This window comes from Salvelinus sp. IW2-2015, linkage group LG4p, assembly GCF_002910315.2.
Source record: "Salvelinus sp. IW2-2015 linkage group LG4p, ASM291031v2, whole genome shotgun sequence".
NCBI lineage: Eukaryota > Metazoa > Chordata > Actinopteri > Salmoniformes > Salmonidae > Salvelinus > Salvelinus sp. IW2-2015.
This window is the reverse complement of record NC_036841.1, coordinates 6111-14860: the sequence shown is the minus strand read 5'-3', so window position 1 is coordinate 14860 and position 8750 is coordinate 6111. Positions and strand designations below refer to the sequence as shown.

General features: G+C 46.2%; 1 protein-coding gene across 1 annotated transcript in view; it reads left to right on the top strand.

Moving 5' to 3' along the window:
• Positions 1 to 8750, top strand: part of LOC139022492 (cell adhesion molecule DSCAM-like) — a gene marked incomplete at its 3' end in the record, with an annotated part of 27036 nt that overhangs the window by 12374 nt on the left and 5912 nt on the right. Inside the window, exons 6-13 of the mRNA XM_070436693.1 lie at positions 3504 to 3700; positions 3950 to 4046; positions 4255 to 4383; positions 4542 to 4709; positions 5213 to 5283; positions 5494 to 5737; positions 7392 to 7538; positions 8618 to 8744. Coding sequence (XP_070292794.1) covers positions 3504 to 3700; positions 3950 to 4046; positions 4255 to 4383; positions 4542 to 4709; positions 5213 to 5283; positions 5494 to 5737; positions 7392 to 7538; positions 8618 to 8744 — 1180 coding nt within the window. The remainder of the gene's footprint in view (positions 1 to 3503; positions 3701 to 3949; positions 4047 to 4254; positions 4384 to 4541; positions 4710 to 5212; positions 5284 to 5493; positions 5738 to 7391; positions 7539 to 8617; positions 8745 to 8750) is intronic.

Here is an 8750-nt window from a genome sequence, read left to right as displayed (position 1 = left end):
TGTCTGCCCTAACTATTCTGCTGCCTGTCTGCCCTAACTATTCTGCTGCCTGTCTGCCCTAACTATTCTGCTGCCTGTCTGCCCTAACTATTCTGTGTGCATGTGTGCATGTGTGTATGTGTGTATGTGTGCATGTGTACATGCGTGTGTGTGTGTGTCCCAGGCCGATGAAGCTCTTCAGTGAGTTTCTGCTTCATTTAAACCCGTCAGTACTTCAATTAGAGACAGACTAAGTAAGGGCCCAAGGGAACAGCTATTTGCATGTGGTGTTCTACCTTATTTTCAGTCCCTCTCTTACAGAGAAAGGGTTCAGATCAGAAAGATAAAACAACTGAGGATTTTACTACTGCTGTGCAGCTAACACATTTTACTCAAAGTGTGTACACCCTAGCCAACTAGAAATCCTACAGTAAGATGTTTTAATTTTAATTTATATACCAATGTTTTGGGGATTTCTTGTCAAAAAAATGTAACTCTATAATAGTCTGTTCATCATGCACAATTTCAAGACTGGCATTTATTGCAATTCACACCTTTTAATAATGCTACTGGATGATTGTTTACTCAATCTGTTGTAGTCCATCTCTATCCAAGATGGCAACTTCCTCCTCAGTCTCCCTCTGCCCAGTGACACACAGCCAGACCTGACTGGGACCTGACAGACAAGATAGGTAGAAACCCCTCCTCAGTCATCCCTCTGCCGCAGTGGAAACACCAGCCAGACCCTGACTGGGACCTGACAGACCAGATAGGAATAGATCCTCCTCAAGTCTCCCTCTGCCCAGGTGACACACATCCAGACCCCTGACTGGGACCGAACAGGTAGGAATAGAAAACCTCCTCTCCTTCTCCTCTCGCCTCGTCTTTTTCCTCTCTCTTTCTCTATATTTACTCCTCTCCTCTTAATCTCTTTTCTCCATTATCTCTCTCTCTTTCTCTCTCTCTTCTTCTCTTTCTCTCTCTCACCTCTTTTTTTCTCTCGCGCATTATTAACCAGGCTCTGTAACATCGCTGGATATTAAAAAATATACATCAACCAAGCAATTATGGGCTATCAAAAAGAATACTGGTAGCCTGGGGGGCTACTGAGGGCTGTGTGGTGAATGTAGGCAGGAGAGAGGAGACTGGCTGGGAGCAGCCTTTTGTTGCCCCCACAACCTTCTTTAACAAGTCTCAGGTTGTTGTGAGGATGGTTTAAGATGGAGAACACCTTGAGCTGCCTGTTTGTTCTATGTCATCTTTGACACCCGAGGCCTTTACTGTATCAGTATTGGGAGTGTCACCGCAAACTGAGTATGACACTGTGGAAGCACACAGCACAGAGCAGCCAGTCTCTAGCTTTAACAAGCAGCCAGAGCAGACAGACACTTCCCTGAAATTTGATCAGGTGGAACAGTGGAGGAGCTGGGTGCTGTGCCAGAGTCACGTGTGTGATGACAATAGCAGATCGTATGCCTGTGTTGTTTGAAAGGTATGTCAGAATTAGGATTCTTCTTCTATTCTGCGTCCTCCCCTCCTCCAGCTCCCCCTCTTCCCTCCTCTCCTCAAAGGCGGAGCGCTCATCAAGGCATGCCCTCTGTCTCGCGGGGGCAGGAGTAGGAAAACATCAGGCAGGTCTCCTGCTGACGCCTCCTGCCACGGCGCTGCCTGCTACCTCAGATGTACGGAGAAACTACCCCTGTTAAGGAGCAATAACATTTAGAGAAGGCTGAGGAGGATATTTTAATGTGCCTCACTTAAAATTCATAGTTGTCATGCAAAATAAATCAGCGTTCTTTGGCGTAGCTTGAGAGTGAATAAGAGATGAGGCTTAAATGTTGGCAGACCTTAGTGTGACACATTCAATCATGTCAGAGAGGGGCTGTCAGCTAGCGGAGCCACACCCCCTCCTACACACACACACACACACACACACACACACACACACACACACACACACACACACACACACACTGACACACACCCATCCACACACACACACACACACACACACACACACACACACACACACACACACACACACACCCCTCCTCTGCACCGAGAACCTCAAACGTGGTGGTGCAGAGAGAATGAGGGAGATGGAGAGAGTGTGTCACCTGGGATTATGTGTGGTTTGTTTTTGCTGCATGCGTTTCTCTGTTTTTCAGAATTTGTGTGGGTGTGTATGTGTGTTCCGTGTGAGTGTTGCCTTCTTGTGGAGATGTGTGTGTGTTCTGTGTTGGTGTGTGACTGTGTGTGTAGAAGACAGAGGAGAGGTCGAGGTTCTGAGTGTGTGTGTGGAGGGGTAGTGAGACAGCAGTGGGGCCAGAGGAGTAGTCTTGTCTGCTGTGTATGAATAATCAAAGTGGGCTCTCATCATTAAATCATAGCCGTCCTGTGGATAGAGACGGAGGAGAGAGAGAGGAGAGAGAAAGAGAGAGAGAGGAGAGAGATCACAGTTACCACTGCGCAGGGAACATGCTCATCAGACATGTTTCTGAGACTTGTCATGAGTCCCTCTCTGCTCTACACCCACTTAGTTCCTGATAAACCAGCTCTTTAACAGACACCAGACAGACACCAACACAGACAGACAGACACACAGCAGTGAGAATGGCTGAGCACAGCCCCCAGACTTATCCCATTGTCTTACCCAGTAGGATGTGACTGTATGGATATGCTTGTTAAACACTACAGTAACAACCGTATGTACCTACACATTCATATACATACACTTATTGTCTGCCTTGAAGTCCATTCCTCTCTGAACACATCAGCAACAGTGCACTGTCACATACAGTATGTGCTAGCCTTGAATCAAATCAGTACAGCAGGTTCTATTCAACAAGGCTTTCAATGTAACTGTGATATACACAAACCTATGTGAGACAGTACATGACTGTGTTGTGTAGTCTGTACATAGTAGAGGACACCTGCAGCTGTTATAGCTGAACTGGGTATTTCCCCGAAATACACACACACACACACACACACACACACACACACACACACAACACACACCACACACACACAACACCACACACACACACCACACACACACACACCACACCACACACACACACACACACACACACACACACACACAAGCACCGCCTGCGAATGAGCGTGGTACGTCGTAGTGCCGCAACGCCAGACGAGCTCTACACACACCGCGGGGAGTTCAGACTAGTCACAGCTTTCCTCTGCTCTGTAGCACCCTGTCTCTGTCTCTGTCTGAGACGCTCTGCCTCAGGAACAACACGTAAACAGTTGCTGTCTGTTTGATTGCTTACCTGAAGGCCTGTTTTTMAACCATTAGTGGTCAATGCATTGTGGGAATCAGGGAGATCTAGATAGGAGTTCATGACTCTCCATAGTTGACTATTCTCAGCCGTGACGTTGGGAATGAGTACTCCTTCAGGCTTTAGGGTGGCAGAGGACAGTTAAAGGAGGATGTATGAGCCTCTGTTAAGTTACGTAGAAGTTCCATCTCTCCCTTTCTCTCCTCTCACCCTCTCTCTCAGTTCCGGCCATGATCACGTCGTACCCCAACACCACCATGGCCACGGTGGGCCAGCAGAAAGAGATGAGCTGCACAGCCCATGGGGAGAAGCCCATCATGGTGCGCTGGGAAAAGGAGGAACGCATCATCAACCCAGAGACCAGCCGCTACACCGTCGTGGTCAAAGAGGTGGCTGACGAGGTCATCTCCACTCTGAAGGTGCGCCTGAGGCCTCCACCTCAAAAGGGGGTGATGTGTATTATTGTGTTTATACTGAGCTGGTATTAGTGTAGTACGTCCTCAATATAGCATGAATGATCATAGTAGCGTTTGTGCTTGCAGTCATTGACATTGGACATTTTGTGTAGCCTATAAAATACCCAGAGGTTATGATCAGTTGAATACCAAACTGTTTTGGTGTATTATGGAGATGTTTCCTGGTTGAAAACTATGTTGACCTCTCCTCAGATTTTGCCCACTGTTCGGGAGGATTCTGGATTCTTCTCCTGCCATGCCATCAACTCCTATGGTGAAGACAGAGGGATCATTCAGTTAACAGTGCAAGGTAAACTCCTGGCTCCAGCTTCTTAAGCTGTTTCTCCATAGTGGTACCTTTTTGTTGCTTCTGTAAGTTTTTCCTGACCACATCAGCTAATATCTCTGGGCCTTAGTTAACTTGAGCCTGCAGTTTGTTTTCTCCTGGTCAGGTCAACTAAGTGAACAGATAAACCTCTCTATCTAATCTGTGTGTGTGTGGTGTTAAACCCTTTTAGAACCTCCGGACCCTCCCGAGGTGGAGATCCGAGAGGTCAGAGACCGGACAATTGCCCTCCGCTGGACCATGGGCTTTGACGGAAACAGCCCCATCACAGGATATGACATTGAGTGCAAGAACAAGTCAGGTAGGGCTGGCACAAAGGCCTATGGAATAATGTGAGAAATCCACATGAAATTGCATATGACATAGTTATAACTAAATCGTTTTTTTGCATTAGCTAATTTGTTTGTTGTCATGTCATACAGAGATGCTAATAGGTTCATTGCGTTTGGCCCCCCCTAGCCTCGTGGAATTCAGCCCAGATAACAAAAGACGTGTCCCCCCAGCTGAACCAGGCCACCATTATAGACCTGCACCCCTCCTCTACCTACAACATCCGCATTTTCGCCAAGAACGACATCGGCAAGAGCGACACCAGCAACGAGCTCACCATCACCACTGACGAAGCAGGTCGGCCCACGCAGATCTGTCCTTCACTGGGTCAAAACATCATGTAGTTATGTTCCAAACCAGTTTGACACATATTCTGTTGGTCTTCAGATTTTAGCCATGGATATGTGTTGTTTTCAATTATGATATTTTCTTGAATACAGTAAAGGTCCATCACTCGTTCATAACTAGAGCAAAGGGATTCCTAGCGTTGTAGCACCATCTAGTGAGATTATTTACTCAAAATAATTAATGTCTGAATTGACTCAGTCAATGATGGTGGGTTATAAAAATTATTCAAAAAGGACTTTTACGATTGTATTTTTGTTTCACAGTTCTGGTCTACTTAAGGGGTGGCTCTCCCATAGGCACCAATGCGATAGCTGGTCTACTTAGTTCACGCGCCACGCACCAACCAGAAAAAAAGGAGCCTATGAAATGTCTTGCTTTCTCTATCATCTCTGCAACAGTCAACTGACTGTCTCATGAGAGTATTTTGTGTTAATATTACACCTGTTCTACAGCCCCCGATGGCCCTCCACAGGAAGTACAACTGGAGGCCACCTCTCCACAAAGCATCAAAGTCACCTGGAAGGTACTGTGTCCTCATGGTGTTAAACAGAGCTATTTTCCTGTTTCTATCGATGTCTATGTACAGTCTGATCGTATGATATGACAATAGTAATGCAGAGCATTTGACCAAACGTGTTACCCTAATTATAAGCAAAAGGATGGCAGCATTTGAACATATTTTGCAGCGTTTTAACATATTGTCGTTGTCCCCCATCCTCTTCCTCCTCCTCAGGCCCCCCACAAGCACCTTCAGAATGGGGTGATCCGGGGCTACCAGGTGGGTTACAGAGAGTACAGCTCTGGAGGCAGCTTCCAGTTTAACATCATCAGCATGGACACCACTGGGGAGAGCAGCGAGAGCATCACCCTGGACAACCTGAGGAAGTTCACTGAGTATGGGGTGGTGGTGCAGGCAGCTAACCGTGCTGGCACCGGCCCCTCCTCTCAGGAGGTCATCACCAAAACACTGGAGGATGGTTAGTACGGATCAGGGGGTTAAGGGGTGGGGTTGGGTAGGGATGTGTGTTTGTGTTTAGTTTACTTCTTAATAGCATGAGAATGTTGCAGTGTGAAAATGTAACTGCCGTAGGTAGACTACCATCTTCTGGATGAATTACCTCAAACCAAAAGATGTGAAATCACTAATACAGTAAGAAGCCAGTAGGAGGAGATATTGCAGCCTAGTCTGAACAAAAATATAAACGCACCGTGTCAAATCTATGGATTTCACATGACTGGGAATACAGATATGCATCTTTTGGTCACAGATACCTTAAAAAAGGTAGGAGCATGGATCAGAAAACCAGTCAGTATCTCGTGTGACCACCATTTGCCTCGTGCAGCGCGACACATTGCATAGATTTGATCAGGTTGTTGTGGCCTGTGGAATGTTGTCCCACTCCTCTTCAATGGCTGTGAGAAGTTGCTGGATATTGGCGGGAACTGGAATACGCTGTCGTACACGTCGATCCAAAGCATCCCAAACATGCTCAATGGGTGACATGTCTGGTGAGTATGCAGGCCATGGAAGAACTGGGACATTTTTTGCTTCCAGCAATTGTGTACAGATTCTTGCAGCATGCTGTGCATTATCATGCTGAAACATGAGGTGATGGCGGCGGATAAATGGCACGACAATGGGCCTCAGGATCTCGTCACTGTATATCTGTGCATTGAAATTGCCATCGGTAAAATGCAATTGTGTTCATTGTCCGTCGCTTATGCCTGCTTATACCATAACCCCACTGCCACCATGGGGCACTCTGTTCACAACGTTGAGATCAGCAAACCGCTTGCCCACACGACGCCATACATGCGGTCTGCCATCTGCCTCAGTACTGTTYAAACCGGTATTCATCCGTGAAGAGCACACTTCTACAGCGTGCCAGTGGCCATCGAAGGTAAGCATTTGCCCACTGAAGTCGGTCACGACGCAGAACTGCAGTCAGGTCAAGACCCTGGTGAGTGCAAAAAGCACGCAGATGAGCTTCCCTGAGACGGTTTCTGACAGTTTGCATAGAATTTATTCGGTTGTACAAACCCACAGTTTCATCAACTGTCCCGGTAGCTGGTCTCAGACAATCCTGCAGGTGAAGAAGCCTGATGTGGTTACATGTGGTCTGCGGTTGTAAGGCCAATTGGACGTACTGCCAAATTCTCTAAAACGACGTTGGAGGTGGGTTATGGTAGATAAATGAACATTCAATTCTCTGGCAACAGCTCTGGTGGACATTCCTGCAGCCAATTGCACGCTCCCTCAAAACCTGAGACATATGTGGCATTGTGTTGTGTGACAACACTGCACATTTTAGAGTGGCCTTTTATTGTTTGCAGCAGAAGGTGCACCTGTATAATGATCATGCTGTTTATCAGCTTCTTAATATGCCACACCTGTCAGGTGGATAGATTATCTTGGCGAAGGAGAAATGCTCACTAACAGGGATATAAACACATTTTTGCACAACATTTGAGAGAAAGAAGCTTTTTGTCCATATAGAACATTTTATTTACATTTTTATTTCAGCTCATGAAACATGGGACCAACACCTTACATGTTGCATATATATATTTGTTCAGTGTACCATTGTCTATACATGTCCTAACTTTGGTTCCCCTCCTGTCCCTTGACAGTCCCCTCGCGTCCCCCTGAGAATGTCCTGGCCATGGCCAAGTCCCCAGAAGTAATCTCTCTGTCCTGGTTGACCCTGCCCAAAGAGGCCCTCAATGGAAACCTGCAGGGCTACAGAGTCATCTACTGGGCCAACCTGCCAGACGGAGGTAGGGGCTTGTTAACACACGCTCAGAATACTTAGGGGACCACTGGTGGTGTGAGCACTATGATCATAATGGTTTTAGTCCATTCTTGAATTTTCTATATTAACTGCTATGTAGCATGTCATTCATCTTGACAGATTTGTGCCACTAGGTGAGGCTATGGTTTCGTTTTTAGTTTTCTCAACAGGCAACACTAGATCATGGGTGTGCCTTGTTGAATGTTTGCAATATCTCAGCAACGTTGCCATTTCCTCCTCAATTTCATTCTGCCAGTGTTGGTTCAAATTAGTTACAAATGACACTTCTAGCTTTACTTACAAATCAACTATCCAATGAGTATTATATCTCAATAGACACATATCCATTTAAAACGGGTTCCTGTTCTGTATATAATGTAGTTTATTAGTTGTTCAGTAGCTTCATTCTAGATGAGGTGGGTTATTTGGATGGAGGTACCACGGGGCCAGAGTGGGCAGCACCCAGAGCTAACACCCTGCTCCCAGGCCCTGTGGATGGGATCCAGCCTGCAGCCTCTCGGGGCTCCATCAATAATTCACAAGATGCAGTAACTCACTGAGGGTCACTGCTTCAGTTTTGTCTACAAGGACACTCAGTCAAGGACACAGGAGACGCAGCAGACAGAGCACTACTGCCAGTACTCAGTCATTACTATATCCCAGATACTACCTCGGTCAAAAATCACAGTAGCTTACTGTGTATGTGCATCGTCTAGTATGGTAGTTTGCAGTGTGGTCCTAGGCAGTGGTGTAAAGTACTTCATTAAAAATACTTTAAAGTACTACTTAAGTCATTTTTTGGGGGTATCTATACTTTTACTCAAGTACAATTTTACTGGGTTACTTTCACTTTTTCTTGAGTCATTTTATATTAAGGTATCTTTACTTTTACTCATGTATGACAATTGAGTACTTATTCCACCTCTGGTTCTAGGATTATTGTATTATTGTGGTCACTGTAGTTCTTTTCTCATAATGCTGTCACACTGGATCATAGACTTCATTTGACATGGCATGAGAGTGAGTGATAAAAGGTTGTTTGTAACCGTTGTGTGACATTGACAGAGTTGGGAGAGATCAGGAACGTGACCACCTCCTACCCGTCTCTGGAACTGGATGGTCTGGAGAAATACACCAACTACAGCATCCAGGTTCTGGCCTTCACCCGGGCCGGGGACGGGGTGCGCAGCGAGCAGAT